General features: G+C 45.2%; 1 protein-coding gene across 1 annotated transcript; it reads left to right on the plus strand.

Annotated features, from left to right (window-relative positions):
- The first annotated feature begins 955 nt into the window (after window positions 1–955).
- Window positions 956–18317, plus strand: Gsg1l2 (GSG1 like 2). Its single transcript, XM_045130661.1, has 5 exons — window positions 956–1265; window positions 8571–8618; window positions 10540–10692; window positions 11954–12065; window positions 18059–18317. The coding sequence occupies exons 1-5, from the start codon at window positions 956–958 to the stop codon at window positions 18315–18317; spliced, it is 882 nt and encodes a 293-aa protein (XP_044986596.1).
- Window positions 18318–18794: the final 477 nt, after the last annotated feature.

Consider the following 18794-nt stretch of genomic DNA (forward strand, 5'->3'; position numbering starts at 1 on the left):
GGAATCCAACAGTGAGGACCCTACCTAATGCCATAGGCAAGAGTGAGTCAGGCTGAGGCAGACACACTGCTAAATAGCCCCCAGCCTTTCGTCAAAACCAATGCCCCCCACAATAGTCAAGCAGGAAATAATCCACGTGCCCAGCATGAAATAGATAAACAAAATGTGATATAATAAACGCAATGGAATATTATTCTGTCTTAAAAAGTTTTGACACATGCTATAACATGATGAAGTGTGAGGACATTATGTGTAAAAAGCCAGACATGAAAGGACAAATGCTGTATGGTTGCACTTTCTCAAGGCCTTTGGTGGAAATTCAGAGAGAAAGCCAGTCACAGTGACATGCACCTTTAATCCCAGAACTTGGGAGGCAGAGGTAGGAGGATTGCCATGAGTTCGAGGCTGCCCTGAGACTACATAGTGAATTCCAGGTCAGCCTGGGCTAGAGTGAGACCCTACCTCAAAAAGAAAAAGAAAGAAAGAAAAAGAAATTCAGAGAGAGAGAGGAGGAGAATGGTGGCTGCCAGGACCTGGAAGAAGACGGAATGGGAGTTGTTGAAGGCTGATGGAGGACCATTTCTTCAAAATGATCTCAAAAGGAAAGGAGTTGTGGAGGTGGATGGTGGAAATGGTGAATAGTAGTGTGATTGTATCCGACGCCACCAAACTGTACACTTGATGGTTAAGATGCTCAGTTTTATGTTATAGATATTTTACCAAATTTAGAAAACATACTGACGACCCCTGCACATATTCTGCGCATACATCTCCACGCCTCGTGACATGCGAACCGGGCTCACTCAGATACCAAGTGCTGGAGCTCACTCAGAGTCCCCAGGGGACATGAGAAGCTGGGTCAGGATGCCAGATGGCGAGGCTGGGAAGTGGGCACCGGGACGCAGCAGGGAAGAGAGGGCCCCTGGCTCATGCTGCCGCAGCGCCTCATTCGGCTATGGACAGGGCCAGGTGGCAGCAGGCGCTGACCCTCCTCTCCATCTGCCTGGCCCTCGCCTTCACCCTCGCCGCTGTGGGCAGCAGCCACTGGTGTGAAGGGACCCGGCGGATGACCAAACCTCTGTGCCAGGACCCCCTGGGCGGGCTGAACTGCATTCACTTCAGCCGAGCCAGCGGCAGCGGTGACAGACAGCGCGATGACAGCCAGGCTGTCCAGTACATTTGGGAGACTGGGGACGACAAGTTCATCCAGCGCAGGTTCCATGCAGGGCTCTGGCTGTCCTGTGAAGAAAACCTCAACAGCACAGGTGAGTGCAGCCAGCCACCGATCCCCAGGGGAGCAGGTACAAGATGGTGGACATGAGCAGGAGCTCTGGAACCAAACTGCCCGGGTTTGAATCCTAGCTCTGCCACAGACTGTCCACATCTTCTTGAGCAAATCCTTCTCCTCTGTTCCTCAGTTTCCTCGTCTCTAAGGTGGGAGCATAGACACGCCTATCTCCAGGAGTTAGTGTACAGATTGTTAACTAGATTCACTTAATATCTGCACCAGTGACTGACCTGTGCTTTTTGACATTTCCTCTTAATATTTGTCACTGTCACCAAATCCCTGAGGAATCAGAGGTGGCCCCACCAACTCTAAACTACATACCACTGTTTCTCTTGCACTTTTAAGGACTCATGAAATGGAAGGTTCTCTTTAAAAACACACTATACTGGGCTGGAGAGATAGCTGAGTGGTTAAGGTGCTTGCCTGCAAAGCCTAAGGACTAGGTTTGATTCTCCAGATCCTGCAAAAACCAGATGCACAAGGTGGCACATGCCTCTGGAGTTCATTTGCAGTGGCTAGAGGCCCTGGCATGTCCATTCTCTCTCTCCCTTTCTCTCTCTCTCTCTGTCTGTCTCTAATAAATAAATAATAAAATAAAATATTTTTAAAACACTATATTATCATTAGATCACCTGCCATATATGTCACAAGGATGACCCGGGACAAGTTAGCTCTTATCTGAAGCAATCCCTGAAACACCTTACAAAGTAGATAACACTTCCTTAGCCCGGAAGCATAGACACCAATGCTCAGTGAGCTTTAACTCATATGGCATCTAAGCCTGTTCCCTTTCTCACTACACCATTCATCCCCAGTTCATCAACATCTTCTCTACTTCTTTTTTTTTTAATTTTTATTTATTTATTTGAGAGCGACAGACACAGAGAGAAAGTCAGATAGAGGGACAGAGAGAATGGGTGCGCCAGGGCTTCCAGCCTCTGCAAACGAACTCCAGACGCGTGCGCCCCCTTGTGCATCTGGCTAACGTGGGACCTGGGGAACCGAGCCTCGAACCGGTGTCCTTAGGCTTCTCAGGCAAGCTCTTAACCGCTAAGCCATCTCTCCAGCCCTTCTCTACTTCTTTTGATTGACATGCAGGGAGTTGAGAAGCAAATGGCGAAGGAAGAAGACAGAAAAGACAGAAGGGGGTAATATTTGGTGCACATTTTCCAGCAGAGTCTTTTTTACCTCATAGGGAACTGAAGAGGGAGCATAAGCCCTCAATATTAGTAGACAGTCTGTAAGTCCAAGCTCAGGGTCAAGCTATGTTCTCCTTGCTTTCAAAGCAAATCCCCCAAAGGGATGGGTGATCCGAAAGATCACTCCACAGAGATGTCTTTTCAAGTGCATTCTGTAGAAAATAAGCAAAAAAAGTTTGGATACTCAGACAAATTTGAGAACTATTGCACATTACATTTTCATCTTGGAACTCACAATGCACATTAGCATATAAAAAGTCTCTAGGAAGTCCCATAATAAAAAAAAACCTGACTGATTTGATGCGTCTTAGTGCTCCCAAAATTCATTAACCGTAAAAGAGATAGATAGATGATGGGTACATAGATAATATATGGATAGATAGAAAATTTAGTTATGGTGGGTGCAGGAAACGAGTGCCTTGTTGAGGATTGCATAGATAGATACTGGTGAAGCTGAATGTGGATCTTGAATATCTGAACTGCTCACCTTGACCTTTCCTTGTCCCCACAGTGCATATAACTTGACTGGAGGGCAGCCACTCTAATAGGTGTTGATGAAATTTGTGGTTTTATGTAATTCTTCATATAAGGTGGGGGTATTTAAGTATCATCACATTGCTATCTCTTTATTAGGATGGAAGGAAGACATCTTCCCCAGCCTGCCTTCCCACCCCAAAGAGCAAGTACCACCTCCCAGGGTTGCAGAATGCACCTGAAGCAAAAACTTCAGAACTGAATTGTACTTAATAGGAATGAATTGATCCAAAACATACTAGGAGATGAATCAATGCTATGTCTCAGATGTTACAGACTTGGGCTGGAGAGATGGTTCAGCAGCTAAAGGTGCTTGCTTGCAAAGCCTGACTGCCCAGGTTTAATTTCCCAGTACTCACGTTAACCCAAGTGCACAGATAGGCACATGTGTCTACAGTTTGTTTGCAGTAATAGGAGGCCCTGGTATACCCATTTTCCCTCTCTCTCTCTCTCTCTCTCTGTGTGTGTGTGTGTGTGTGTGTGTATGTGTGTTGTTTTCTTTTTTTTTTTTCTTTTTTTTTGGGTTTTTGAGGCAGGGTCTCACTCTAGCCCAGGCTGACCTGGAATTCACTATGTAGTCTCAGGGTGGCCTCGAACTCACGGCGATCCTCCTACCTCTGCCTCCCAAGTGCTGGGATTAAAGGTGTGCCCCACCACACCTGGCTTGCTTTTTGTTTTCTGAGGTAGGGTCTCACTCTAGCTCAGGCTGACCTGGAATTCACTGAGTCTCAGGGTGGCCTCGAACTCATGGCAATCCTTCTACCTCTGCCTCCCAAGTGCTATGATTAAAGGCATGCGCCACTATGCCTGGCTCTCTGTCTCTCTCTGAAATAAATAATATTTTAAAACAACTGGGTGTAATGATGCACACCTTTAATCCCTGCACTAAGGAGGCAGAGGTAGAAAGATTGCTGAGTTGCTTTTCTCCAGCCTGGGACTACAGAGTGAATTCCAGGTCAACCTAGGCTAGAGGAAGACCCTACCTTGAAAAAAAACAAGGTGTGTGTGGTGTGTGGTGTGTGTGTGTGTGAAGTTACAAATAGAAATGGCTCATAGGAGGTGGTGGTAACAAAGGTGAGTGAAACAGCTGGGATTGGCGTGAACCTGAGCTCCGTGCTTCGGCTAGAAGCGTCATCCCTTAGCGCTCAACCCAGCTTTGTGGTCATGTTTTCTTGGAACCCAAAATGATCAGATCCTCTGCCTTTGCAAAGAAAGTAAGATGTTTGGATTTAATCTTTTAGTAAAATCTCCCAACTAAAAATCTCTTTAGAATTTTATATGCCCCCCGCAAAACATCATATTTGCAACAGAGTGGAAAATGCTCCATGCAAACTTCTGCTGTTTAGGCTAACTTATCACAAGTGCCTGGGAGGCTTGGGGCACAAGAAAGAAAGGGCTAGAAGCAGAAGTAGGGGGAAATGCGTGTCAACAAACGTAGAGAGGTCAGGAGGGACAGGGTGGGCTCGGTGGAGCTGGCAGTAAGGAGTCTGATCCGGGCAGGATGTTCCTACCCAAGTCCTGAGAAGGAGTCTGTGGATGTCCCAACTCCCACTCCATGGGACCTCACTGAGCAACCATTTCCCTTTGATTTAGCCTTATCTTCCTACAAGTTGACCCTCCCTGGAAGCCCTTACCTAGGGCTATTTCACGACACCTTCCAGCAGTGGTTCTGATCTTCCTCTCTAAACCCTAAAGTGCCTTTAAAGAGAGGCACATCTTTCCTTCCCCATTCAAAACGTAAGGTTTGACATGAAAATACCTGGTAGACGCACTGCTCAATGCTCTTTTCCTGAATGCATGATTCAATGGAAACGTGTTGATTGAAAATTTGACGCTGTCCTGCTACACTCAGTCAGTTAAGAGTGACTGGGGACAATGGTCAGGATGGCAGAGTCAAGCACCAAGGGCTTGGGTGCATTCTCTTAGGCCTGGCTTGCTGTGCCACTTGGCCTCCGAAGCCTTGCCAAGCTATGTAACACCCGCCTCTCTGGCTTCATGGGATTTGTAAAGATTTTTCCCCTTAATCCTGCTGGCTTTATTCAAAAGGAACACAATTTCTGAGGATTCACATTCATCAAGGGGTCACTATGGTCTGACTCTCTGAGCCCAAGCTAAACTTGCCTTCTAAGCTGCTGCAAATTCTCTTAACCAGCTCTGCCGGCCTCCATGCTCCACCCCTGGCTCTATTCCTGCCTTCTCCTTTATTCCTGCTGGAAAAGGCAGCTCTTCTCAGAAGCCGGAGACCCGCACTCCTTGTTGTGATTGGATGTGGTCTGAGGGTGTCCTCCAGAGCTCCACGTGCTGGAAAGCTGGGCCTAGTGTGGTGGTGTTGAGGCAGTAGAACTGTTAAGAGGTAGGGCCCAATGAAGGACGGTTTAGGGCATTGGATGCATGTCATTCTCTTGGGACCCTTGTTGGCTTCTGAGAGAGTGAGCCCCCTGTGCCCCCTGTTTCACCGTGACTGCTCTCTACCTCTTGAACCCGTTCCCACCACGATGCCATCTGTCACTTGTGACGGGGCCAAGCAAGGCAACCCCGAGACTACATAGTGAATTTCAGCCTGGGCTAGAGCAAGTCTCTACCTTGCAAAAAAGAAAAACGAAAAGCTCCAGAATTATGAAGTAAATAAACCTCTTTTCTTTATGAAGCATCCAATCTGTCGTTTTCTTATGGTAAAACAACAAAATCAGACTAATACACTCCTCCAAGCATTAGGCAGAGATAACAGGTCGTGATGTGGGAAAAGGTACTTAGTCTGAAACAGGAAACCTTCTCTTTCCTTCCCTCCTTTCTTCTTTCCTTTTATCTTCCTTTCGTTTTCAGTATTGGGGATCAAACCAAGGGCCCTGTAAATGCTAGGCAAGCATTCACAGTATCCCAACAGAGTCCAGGCAGGATGATCCTACCCAAGTATAAACAGTATCCCAGGGCTGGAGAGATGGCTTAGCAGTTAAGGCACTTGTCTGCAAAGCCTAAGGATCCATGTTCCACTCTTCAGATCCTACGTAAGCCAGACACACAAAGGTGAGGCAAGTGCAAGGTCACACATGCCCACTAGGTGGCACAAGAGTCTGGTGTTTGATTGCAGTGGCTGAGACCCTGGAGCACCAATCTCTCCCTCTCTCTGTCACTCTCTCTCTCTCACCCACACACTCTCTCTAAAATAAAAAATAAAGGGCTAGAGAGATGGCTTAGCAGTTGACCACTTGCCTGTGAAGGCTAAGGACCTCAGTTCGAGGCTCGATTCTCCAGGACTCACATTAGCCAGATGCACAAGAGGGTGCACGCATCTGGTGTGCACGCATCTGGTGTGCACGCATCTGGTGTGCACGCATCTGGTGTGCATGCATCTGGTGTTCGTTTGCAGTGGCTGGAGGTCCTGGCGTGCCCATGCTCTCTCTCTCTTTCTCTCTCTCTCTCTCTCTCTCTCTCTCTCTCTCTCTCTCTCTCTCTCTTTCTCTCTCTGTCTGTCACTCTCAAATAAATAAATAAATAATTTTTTAAAAGTATCCCAACAAAGGAGATCAACGCAGAGAAAAATCAACTCCTACCAAATCAGAGAGCCAGAGCCTCAGAGGCCCCCAACACCTCAGCACTGAAGCAGACCAAAAATGAACCCAACATACTCAGGGAAATTTTGTGGAAGAGGGGGCAGAAAGAATGTCAGAGTCACATGTTGGGTCATGATATGCAGAGACATTTATCATACCAATAACTGGGGGCTAACTCCACAATTCACGACCCATTTTCATTAACAAGGAGGGTCTAATGGGAGGGGGTAGATCACAGATGAGCCTAAATAATGGTACCAAACTGCCTGTATTTACTGAAAAGAAAACTAATAAATTAAATTTTTAAAAAAAATATCCCAACAGAGCTACCTCTTCCTATTGCTCATCAGAGGACTAATGCAGAAGTGGGAAAGAATGAGACCCAAGGGTAACTGAGGCTTTATTAGAATAACATGGCAAATCTCAAGGATTATAGCCATCAGATATGTAGCATGAAAAGTGTGTGCCAGCTCAGAAAAAGTATCTTTCCCATACATTATGGAAAAGTCATTATGTGAACTTGCCATCCTGATATGAGAGTATTGAAGGTGAAGTCTCGGATGGTAACTAAATCATGACAGCCAAGCCTTCAAGAATGGGATTGGTGGCCTTACAAAAACATGTCAAAGAGATAGCCAGTTCTTTGTGCTATGTAATGCATCAACAAGGACATATTCTGAAAGACAGCCCTCATCGGAATGTGAACATATGTAGTGACTCATACCAACAGCGTGTAAAAATGCCCTAAGGCAATTCATCCTATCCCAGCAAGGTTAGCTGAGAGGCAGTTTTGCCATGTGCTACCTCAGCAGATGCTCAGTGCAAGGTGAATGTAGGGAGCACCAACTTTGCTTAGGGATGAGAAAGCCATTCTCATGGAGAGTAAGTATTATATGTCTTGAAGTTCTATAGTTTGAGCTCTGTACTAAATCAGACCAGAGTAGTTTCCTGGGTGCCAGGCACCTTCCTTACCCCCAGTTTGAATGAGCTGGAATGTAGCGCGATAACCTTGGCCAGGCTTCTGCACATCTGGGTTTTGATATTAAAATTACCTCTACTGTGTTGTTCTGTGCAATAATTTTCAATCAGACCCTCACCCTCAATCCAGAATTTGGTTCATCTGTACACAGTGTGGACATCCATGGACTTTGGCCTTTCTAGGGAACCTGAACATCTGAGGCAGTGACTCAAGCTCTCCCATCCAAATGTGCAAGATGGCTACAGAGCCCCAACCCGGGAGCACACCGCTGAGTCTTTGGTGAACTCTGCTCACATCTTCTCGCTGTACACATCATAACTGACTTTTCTTCCATGTCTGAAAAATACAATGGACCACAAGAGACAGGGTCACTAGCATACTGAGGTTTGTAATAGCAGAGATGGTTACTGATCTGCTCAAATTTTCTGAAAATTAAAAAATAAGTCATTTCAAATCTGAAAGCTTTCTCTTTAAGTGAAGCAAACTTTGGAGACTCATATAATCACTACTATTTCACAAGCTAAAAATTCTTAGCCTAAAGCTCATAAGATAGGTCTGTAGAAGCAACATTGCCATAACAAGCAGCCCCTCAGAAGTCCAGTGATTTAAATTACATTCTTTCTAGTTCGTTCTGTACTTTTTTTCAGACAAGCCAGGGGTCTCTCTTCATTGTAACTATTCAGGGATCCAGCTTGATGGAGATACCATCTTGACAAGTTTTTCTGTGATCGCGGAGGCAAGAAAATGAGAAGTGGGTGAACACACACGAGCTGGCTCTTAAAGCTCTGTAGAGAAGTGACCCACCTCATTTCTGTTCCCAGTTCATTGCCATAGAAGCTTATATGGCCAAGCCTGGTTCAATAGGACATATGTATCGTGCTCCACGGAGAGCACTGCACATCTGTGAACAAACTCCTCACTCGTAGTGAACTATAGCACAGTTAAGGGGTGGGAAGTGCCACCTACCACCTAAGTGTCAAAGGTAACCCTACTTGGGCTGCGTTCTCTCTCTCTTTTAGGTGAACAGTGTAGGAGTTTCCTGAGTATAATACCAGCGGAAGAACAAGGTAACTATGCCCCCTACTCTTGCTCTGCCCGCCAGGGTTTCTCATAACTTGACAAATTTTATTATTTGATTAGCAGTAAGGGGGAGATACGAGATGGCTATATAACATAGAAAGCCCTGACTGGTGGATCCTGCAGTTCTCCATGCTGTAAATGAGTCACATGGCCCCATTTAAAGCTACCTCTGTAAGGTGACAGCAGAACTGGGAAGAGATGAGCTCTGGAATACCACTGGCTACAGAGCATTTCCTTCTCTGTATCACTCATTAAACTGATACTTGCTTTCTTAATATTTGTTCTCCCCACTGGGAAAAGAGAGGGTTTATGGAGGTGTAAAATCTATTAAATAGGTCACATTCATTGCTCCATCTCATTACCTAACTGGTCTGATAGTGGAACTTCAACACATTGAAGACCCCTCTTTTTTTTGTCCCCTTTGCCCATTGCATTCATTACTACAACAAAATACCTGACCAAAAGGAACTTAAGTGAGGAGAGGTTTATTTTGGCGCCCAGTATGCAGAAATGTACTCTATGTTGGTGGCAGGAGCTTGAGGCAGCCAGTCACAGGGCCTCTGCAGTCAGGAAGCAGTGATGGATGCTGCTACTCAGCTGGCCTTCTCCTTTTTGTTCAGTGGAGGGCGCCAGGCAACCGAGTGGGACCATTCACAGTAGGGTGGGTCTTCCCAGTTCAAGTAAGCTAATCTAGAAACTCCCTCAGAGACATGCCAGAGAGTTTTCACCTTGGTGATTCTATATCCTGTCAAGTTGACAATATTAGTGATCACATCCATTGTCCTGCTCTCCACATCATGAGCAGCTTGGTTTTGGTACAGCTAAGCCTGAGACAAGGCTCTTCAACACTCAAGTTCTTTTACCCTCATAGGCAGTTTGTATGTCATCTTTTTTAAAAGGCAGGCACAGTGTTTTCTGTTGAAATCAAAATGACACACTAATTTCACACTGAGAGGTGGGGTTCCCTAGGCTGTCTCACATTCTCAAACCATGGTTTTGCTCAGTTTTGCCTTCTAACCCTAAAGAATCTTCACATACATCTCCTTCGAGGCCCAAGAAGTCCCTTGATCTGCCAACTTTCCAAACCTCTGCAAGGCAACGAAGGTCTGCTCTGAAGGATGTGTGCCACTAGTCAGTATGGTTTGGATGTGGTGAGTTTGTCCATGGGGAGATCATGAGCTAGAAATTTGGTCCCCAAAGAAGAAAAGCTAAGAGATGAAAAGGAACTTTTAGTGATAGGGATTCGTAGAGGTATGAAGGTCATCAGGGTGCTGCTCTCAAAGACAGGAGTCACTTCCTGTGAGAGTGTTATAAAAGAGCAAATCCAGCCTCTCCCCATCTTCCTCTGGCTTCTTGTCTCACCATGTCATCTCTCCTCATATGTACTTCCACCATGATGCCATCACCAAGAAGTAACATAGTCAAGGAGGCTTTCATAAGAGCCAGGGCCATGGTTTTGGACTTTTCATCATTCAAAACTATGAGCTGAGTAGATATTTATTTATTTATGAGATATTCAGCTTCCAGCCAGCACATTGTGGTGCACGCCTTTAATCCCAGCACTCAGGAGGCAGAGGTAGGAGGATTGCCATAGGTTCAAGGCTATTCTGAGACTACATAGTGAATTCCAGGTCAGCCTGGCCTAGAGTGAGACCCTACATCAAAATAAACAAACAAATATATATATGTGTGTGTGTGTGTGTGTGTGTGTGTGTGTGTGTGTGTGTGTATGTATATATACATATGTGTATATATATATATATGTGTGTGTGTGTGTGTGTGTGTGTGTGTGTGTGTGTGTGTGTGTGTATTTGGCCTCCAGTATTTTATTTTAGTAATAGAGGATGGGTTCACACAGAGTGGATGAAATATTGATGTTGAACATTCCTGTTCCTCTCTCATCTGCAGGTATTTTGTGGCTCTCCATTGGGGCCGAGGTCTTGGATGTCTTTCTGATACTGGCAAGTGCCATCCTCATGGGCTCCAGAGTGACTTTCCACAGCTCTCGGTGCAACTGGCTGAAGGTGGATGCCTCAGTGGCCCTCCTTATGGTGCTTGCAGGTATTTTCCCAGCATCACCATCAGATGAGGTTCCTCGACCTGCCCCGAAGGGGACACAATCAGTAGGCCACTGGCCAGTTCAATAGGGCAGCTGGTCCTCTGGATAAGCCACTGAATTGATCCCACTGGGTGGAAGTGACGTTGCTTTGGGTGACTGGTGAAAAAAGAAGAGGACAGACATAGGTAGAGTGCAAAATTTACCAGCACATCTATGTCATAAGTCAGTAAAGTGTCACACTGGTTCTGAGAACAACAATGACCCCACTTAGTGGAGTGGTTAAGCTCAAGTCCCTGGATGAATCCTGCCAAGTTCTGATTTTTGCTGCTTAACAGCCGTATGGTCCCAGGCCAGTCAATGAACTTCTCTAAGTTTACTATCACAGCTGGGCTACGGCAATGAATAAATATGAGTGTGCCTAGTATATAATGGATGCTCAGTAAGTTTCAGTGTTTTAAAAAGCATTGCCCAAGTTTAATGTAAATATTCCATATCATATTCCAGCTTTTACTTCTGCCTCTGTTCTCTGAGCAACTTTTAAAAAATATTTTATGCATTTATTTATTTGACACATAGAAAAAGAGGCAGAGAGAGAGAGAGAGAGACAGAGACAGAATGAGCACACCAGAGCATCCAGCCACTGCAAATAAACTCCAGATGCATGTGCCATGTGCATCTGGCTTACATGAGTTCTGGGGAATTGAACTTGGATCCTTTGGCTTTGCTAAGCCATCTCTCCAGCCCTTCAAGAAACGTTTAAAGCAACTGGCCTTGTCTCCTAAGATCCTTAAGTGAGTGTTTCCTCCAAGAAAAAAAAAAAAAAAGCCTGAACACATGACTTCCTTCAATGCTCCAGCTGGGCTCACAAAGCTCTGTGCAGTTCAACATTTATCAGCTCATTTTACACAACAATGCATCCATGTTTGATAAGCATAGCACATATAACCCAAGTCAACATCAGTGAATAGGAGGAAAAAATATCCAATTTCCATATTGTCATAACCAAGAGCCAGACCATGAGAACTTCGACCCAGGTCCTGGCATCACATAATCCATTATGATTAGCCCTCTTTCTGGATACTTCCCTGGGGTTCAACTGCAGTAACAAGTTACTGGAGGAGGGGCATTTCAGTGTACATAAGTTCTGATAAGGATCCCAAGGACCCTGTGGGTGCTAGAACACTCCTAACTCCCAAGACATGAGGGGTAGAGAGGCTCATCCACTATGGTGTGTGCTTAGCTCACAAAGCTTTTCTTGTGCAGGGCTCCTAGGCATGGTGGCCCATATGATGTACACAACTATTTTTCAAATCACTGTGAACCTTGGGCCAGAGGATTGGAGACCTCAGACGTGGGACTATGGCTGGTCCTATTGGTAAGTTGCTTAGTCATCATGCTCAAGTCCTGGAGGATGAACAGAGATGGACATAGTTTCTGTAGGACGGTCGATGTTGGTCACAGTGCTGATACTTGCTACTCTTGTGACCTTAGGTTATTTTTAGAACTTTTCTATAGCCTGGTTTCCTCCCGTTTAAAGTGATGTTAACTGTCTCAATGTTTCTGCAGGGATTTAAAGAGGTTATATTTACAAAATACTTGGCAGATAGTAAACTCTTCAAGAAATGGAGACATTGTGGTCATTGTGTTCTTAAACACAGATTGGGGAAACTGTCCTGAGCTAGACTTCTTAACAAATTCTTGGAGGAGGGGAGACCCTGCCCCTATTTTTATTGGAAAAATAAAGCCATACCATACCAGTTCTGTCTCTAACAGAAAGATAGCCATGTCACACAAGACCTCAATGGTTCTCTTGGTAACTTCTTGCTTTGCTTGAGATCAAACCAAGGGCTCACTTATGCTAGGCAAGTGCCCTACCACAGAGCTATAGCTCCAGCACAGGGCTTCTCTTTGACATGGACCTCCAAAGCATACTGTACTTAAAAACAGATATACAGAGCTGAGCACGGTGGCACACGCCTTTAATCCCAGCACTCAGGAGGCAGAGGTAGGAGGATCGCCGTGAGTTCAAGGCCACCCTGAGACTACATAGTTAATTCCAAATCAGCCTGGAACAGAGTGAGACCCTACCTTGAAAAACAAAACAAACAACAACAACAACAAAAAAAAAAAAGATATACAGGACAAGGGAGATGGCTAGTGGCCAAAGGTGCTTACCTACAAAGCTTGCCAGAATGGGCTCAGTCTTCCAGCACCCATGTAAAGCTACACACACACAATGTGGCACATGTGTGTGATATTCCTTTGAAGTATTGGGAGACCCTGGCATGCCCATATGCATGTGCAAGTGCACACATGCACACACACAAAAAAATACATAAACTGAAAAACTAGATGTACATGTACACACATTTTCTCCTTCCATAATAGCTCCTTCTGCCATGTGAAGGTTGTCAGAGTCAAAATGGAGTCATTCGTGTCAAACACTGGCAAAATGGGGCCAAACACAGCCTTGAAGGGAGAGATTTCATTCATAGTTTGCCTGATGACTGGAACTATCAAAGTAAAGCGTCTGGGGCTGGGAAGATGATTAGAGACACTTGTTTGCAAGGCGAGGCGGCCTAGGATTCAATTCCTCAGTCACCCATGCATGCTAGACACAAAAAGTGGAGCAAGCATCTGGTGTTTGTTTGCAGTGGCAAGAAGCTCTAGCACACATACACGCCCATGCACGCACACACAAATAAACACATAATTAGAAAAATAAACCTGGCGTGGTGGCACATGCCTTTAATCCCTGCACTCGGGAGGCAGAAGTAGGAGGATCCCCATGAGTTTGAGGCCTCCCTGAGACTATATAGTGAATTTCAAGTAAGCCTGGCCTAGAGTGAGACCCTACCTTGAAAAAATCAAAAAAAAAGAAAGAAAGAAAAGAAAAAGAAAGAGACAGAGAGGGAAAGGAAGGAAGGAAGGAAGGAGAGAAAGAAAAAAGAAAAAGAGAGAGAGAAAGAAGGAAGGGACGAAGGAACGAAGAAAGAAGTTTCCAGACAGCAGTTTACTAAAAGCGACACCAGGACAACTAGAAACGTAAGACTAGCTAGCCATGTAAACAAGAACCCTTGCTGGACACACTGTCTCACAAGCTTGATCCAAAACCAAAGCAGTTAGACTGTAATTTCAAGATGACAAATCTTACCTAGCAACTACTGGCTGTAGCCAATCACAGCTCACCAGTTCCTGACAGACACAGCCAGAACCAATAAACTTGCTTCAGAGCAACTTACTACTTTTTTTTTTCTTTTCTTTTCTCATTAAAACCCCAACCAACCTTTTCTTTTGTTCTCCTGACACCAAAGGCCAACAGTCTGCGCACGTGTCCCACACTGCAGTCTCCTACTTTATCCCAAATAAAACCCTCTGCCTAGAGAGTTGCCTTTCTTATTTTCATTTGGCACAGTTCCTTTCCTGTTTGTAAATCCCAAGCACTGCCAGCTCTCTCCCTTATCTGCAAGTTCATCTTAGAGCTTGCAGAACATGTTCATGCCTCTGTGACCCCTATGCTGCAGGATTTACTAGATTTTAAACTCTTCTTAGTTTTGGTACCCCCATCTGAAGATGCTAAGTTTTCCAGTGGCTTCTCTGTCCACCCTCCCTCCACCTGGCAGTCACCTAGGTGGCTTCCCTCCGCCCCGTGTCCTGGTCTCTAAGGAGGCATCTCTAGTACTGTGCATGGTTGAAGACCAGCCGAGAGAGAGCAACTATTTTACTCGGTGTGTATGCGGACAGGTCCTTGTTAATTGCTCTATACTTGATCACTTGGCAGAGTGAAGAAGTCTACTGGAAATCCTTTGTCCTTGGACTTTCTGTTTTCTTCTAGCTTGTATTGTTATCAAGGGTCTAACAGCATTCTGATTCATGTGTCTTGGGGGTGGACTATTGCTATCTTTTAAAATGTCAGAATGATGTTTCTTGGTGGGGAATTTCTTTCTATCAAATTCATTCTTCTTTCATGTGCTTGCTAAACCCCTTAATCTGAATATTTGCCCTGGAATTCTGGGGATTTTCTTGTGTTGTTTCTTTGATTATTTCCTCTGCTCAGCTTTTTGTTCTCTTAGAAATCTTAGTAGCTACGTGTGAGGCCCCCTGGGTTAATTATCCAGAGGTTTCATTGCTGTCCTCATCTTTTCTTTCTGCTTGGTTTTATATATATATATATCTTCTGGAAAATTGCCCTATGTTTATGTTCCAACCTGCTTCTTTTGGATCTTGTTTTAATTCCCAAGAGCTCATCTTAGTCTGTAGTTTTTCCCTCTTCAGAGCAGCCTAGTCTTGTTTATCGGTGCAGCATCTTCTGTAGCCTCTGGGTTTCCTCATCGTGCTGTTTTCTTAGTTCTTTAGTCATCCCTTTCCTTTTTCTCTGCTTATTATTGGAACTGTCCCCTGGATTTTGGTGTGCTTGATGGTCAAGTCAGATTTAAGGATAGCTGAAAGCTCTTTGTTTTAAACCATTTCCTGACTTTTTATTCAGCAAACTTTCAATTATTCCTGTCAGGTTTCTTTTTTAAAAAATTTTTCTTCTTATTTTTATTCTTAACATGTTTTGTTCGGATACCTCATGTGTTGGTACCCTCTCTTCCCTCGCCCCTGCCCCCATTCCGCTGGGCACCATTCTCAGTGGGGTTGCAGGTATTCCTCATGGGGTTGTGGTTTATGCAGTATGGGAGCAGCAGTCAGTTATTCTGAGGGGGAGGGAATGCCTCTGAGCATGATGTCTCAACCTGTGGCTCTTACAACCTTTCTGCCCCCTTTTCCCAAAAATTCCCTGAGCTGTGGTGGGTGAGTTGTAAGTCTACTTCAGTGATGAGGTCTTAGGAGCCTCTGGATCTCTGCTTTGGTAGGTATTGAGTATCCTCAGGGTCTGTCTCCTGCACCCTGCCACTGATTATCAGGAACAGCATAGAAATAGTAAGTTTGCTCATCTCCCCACTTCCTCTGTGGTTTCAGCTGTGGCTTGGTTGAAGTGCGAGGGGTACTTTATTTCCTCCTGTCTCTCTACCTTCTGAAAAAGAAGAACAGATTCTCTAATGGAGAGTGAAGTCAGCATAGTTTAAATGGGATATACATTAGTAATTTAGGGAGAATTTGATGTATTTAACCCCTCTTTTAGCCAAAAACTAGTGACATCTTGACACTGGAGAACATAATCTTTGTCTCCATAGGATTCTGATCTGGTTCTCAATTCCAGATATTGGTTCCTTTACACTGAGCAAATCTCTTAGCCAATCTGAGAGTTATTGGTTACCCAGTGAGGCTGTGTGCCACTATTGCACTGGCATGTACTTCCTGTCAGGGTGTTTGCTTCTGAGGAGCTTAGACCTCTGGTTGCCCAGCCCAATGCTGGTCACTTTCCCACAGTAGCTCATGTAGCGCTTTCCAGCACTAGACAGGCTAACTGCCTGGGGACGGGCTCTCTTCCAGATTCCAGCCACATCTCTCCATGCTCTGGGTCAGCAGCATATGGTGTCTTCAGCAACAGGGTCTTACCTTTTGCCTCAGGCAAGTAATCAAGTTGAAAGCTCTTTTGAAAGATTAAAATTTATTTACTGGTGGGCCCTTTTACCATGTATTTTATCTTGGAATTAACCATAAACACACACACACGTAGAGCACGTAGAGGTTCTTATCCTTCAACCACTCAATGTCTTCAAGGTTGAATCACCCAATAGCTGCAGGAAGTGGAATGATTTTGTATGCTCACAGACAACTTCTTATGAGTTAGGTATGAGAAAAGGTCAGAATAGCTCCCCACTCCCTGTTTTCAGACCAGCTTTTTCCTGTGCCTTCCGCGTGTTCTTCTAAGTCTAAACATGGACCTTTGTGCCTGAGTATCCACAGAGAATAAACTTATGTTCTCCTACACTCAGGGGAGAATGTTTGTGGTGTAGAGGACATGTGAGAGCCAGTCACCCACATACAGACATGTATCCAATTTCCTAACTTTTTGGTGGTGAGTTTGTATCTTCCAAGGAGCCAGTGGGGCTAATCCAACAGACTTCTTTCTGGTCTTCTCAGGGCTCTGCTCTATGTTCCCTTTGTATGACATATCTGCACCCCAGAAATTAATTCATCCCTCTCCCAACTGCTTGCCATCCCATGTCCCCTCTCCATTTCTCTTTCTCTTGGTGTTCACATGTCTGCCCCAATACTCTCACCTCCCTGCAATGAGCTCCTGAGGTCATGCTTCCCAGAAGTCTCTGTCCTTTGCCATTTTTCATCATGTGCAGAATTATATCAGATTTGGGGGCTCAATAGAAAATTTGCTTCACGTTATCACAAAACAAAATTCTCTTCCTCTTATCCTAAATTGTACCTAACAGCGCAAAACACACTGTTCCCCATGGATAATGGGAAGTTCCTCCCCCAGTAATATAATTCCCATCAGGATTTGCCTCCAACCATGTCTTTTTCATGCCCCCATTAAATGATAATAATAATAATGTAAACCTACCAAGAAAGGTCAGTCCTTACCCAGAGCCCTGAGTGGCATCCCTGGTTAACAAGTCCTCAGCATCAGAGGGCAGTGAATGAACCAGTACAGGTGATGGGGTCAGGATGATTGTAGACAAGATGGTTCACTGTGCCTCCCCATCTGTGAGGTGGAGAGGCTACTGTGAGGCTCCACTAGGGAACCTGGCATGCATCACAGCATGTGGCAAGGAGTAAGTTATTATTGTCCACCAGAAGTAAGCCTGTGGAGCTCTGCATGTTGGTTGTCTCCTCTAAGATTCACTAAGAAACCTCTTGTCCATCACACAGCCATTCTATCTTATAATAATGTGAACATTAGACAGCCATTGGCATGAATCAGATACTAATGACCATAACCCCACACAGTGCTGAGTTCTATGAAAGATGAAAGTAGACCATCATTTTAGAAGATAACCAGCTTCCAACCTGGAAGGGAATATAAAAATAGCCAAGTTCAATGCCAGTCTCCAGGGTTAGAGCCAGTAGTGGCAATAAGGACATTTAGACCTAACAGGCACTGTGCTAATTTTCCACACACATTAGCGCATCCAATTCCTCAAATTCCTTGAAACAGCCTGGTGTGACAGAGATGATGTTATTCCAGTCTTGCAAACAAGGAAGCTGATGCAAACAGGTGAAGGAATCAGCTGCAGGAAGCAGAGACAACAAGAGGAGAGCCTTGGTGCAAACCCAGCACGATGGCTCCACACTCAGTTCTCATAAGCACTGGGCTAAATCACACTGACTGTCTCTGGGACTCGTGATGGGAAATGCAAGTCCACATTAGGGGATCAAGCAGGTGAATTTTTACAAGACTGATCCCACCAGAAAGCCCTGGAATCAGCCCCTTAGGCCTCGCCTAACTGTGACTTTCGTTAGCAGCTTTGCCTGGGGATCTTTCGCTCTCTGCATGGCTGTGTCAGTCATGACCACGAGCAGATACACAGCAGCCCACGTGAAGTGCCCAGAGAAGCAGAGAGTGCAGACAGACAGTGGCAACCCTCCGTACAATGTCTCCCGACCTGAAGCTTCCCAGTGTGCTTGGCAAGTAGGAGCTACACCCAGTACTGCTGGCCATGACCTTGTGAACATTTCTGGACACCCTCCACCAGGTGCTACAGGCAAAATGTCGGTGTGCTAGCCAGTGGCCAGTGGCTGCCAGAGCTGCATATGGAGATAAGACAGGAGCTTGGAACCACAGAGGATATTTCTGGGGTGGAATACAGACGACTACGGGGCTGGAAACCTTCCACTACCCATCTCAACCTTCACCAGACATCTTTGGCTTCAGCCTCACATTCCTCTTAAAATATTAGGGTCTGGAGCAGGAGAGATGGCTTAGCGGTTAAGGAGTTTGCCTGCAAAGCCAAAGGATCCTGGTTCAATTCTCCAGGACCCATGTAAGCCAGATGCATCTGGAGTTCGTTTGCAGTGACTAGCGGCCCTGGCATGCCCATTCTCTCCCTCCCTCCCTCCCTCCCTCTCGCTTTGCCTCTTTCTCCCTCTCAAATGAATAAATAATAAAATATATTTTTTAAATGTTAGGATTTAAGTGAGATAGCTCTACTGACAGCCTAGTATAAATGAGCTTTTTCAGCTCTTCTAATGGTGAAAGAAA

Source organism: Jaculus jaculus, chromosome 12, assembly GCF_020740685.1.
Source record: "Jaculus jaculus isolate mJacJac1 chromosome 12, mJacJac1.mat.Y.cur, whole genome shotgun sequence".
NCBI lineage: Eukaryota > Metazoa > Chordata > Mammalia > Rodentia > Dipodidae > Jaculus > Jaculus jaculus.

What these genes read in the sequence shown, in the direction of transcription:
- Gsg1l2 (XM_045130661.1), top strand. Translation starts at nt 956, where the DNA reads ATGGACAGGGCCAGGTGGCAGCAGGCGCTGACCCTCCTCTCCATCTGC. An exon ending in AATACCAGCGGAAGAACAAG is followed by an intron (nt 8,619 to 10,539) that starts GTAACTATGCCC and finishes TCTCATCTGCAG; the next exon opens with GTATTTTGTGGCTCTCCATT. An exon ending in CCTCCTTATGGTGCTTGCAG is followed by an intron (nt 10,693 to 11,953) that starts GTATTTTCCCAG and finishes TTTCTTGTGCAG; the next exon opens with GGCTCCTAGGCATGGTGGCC.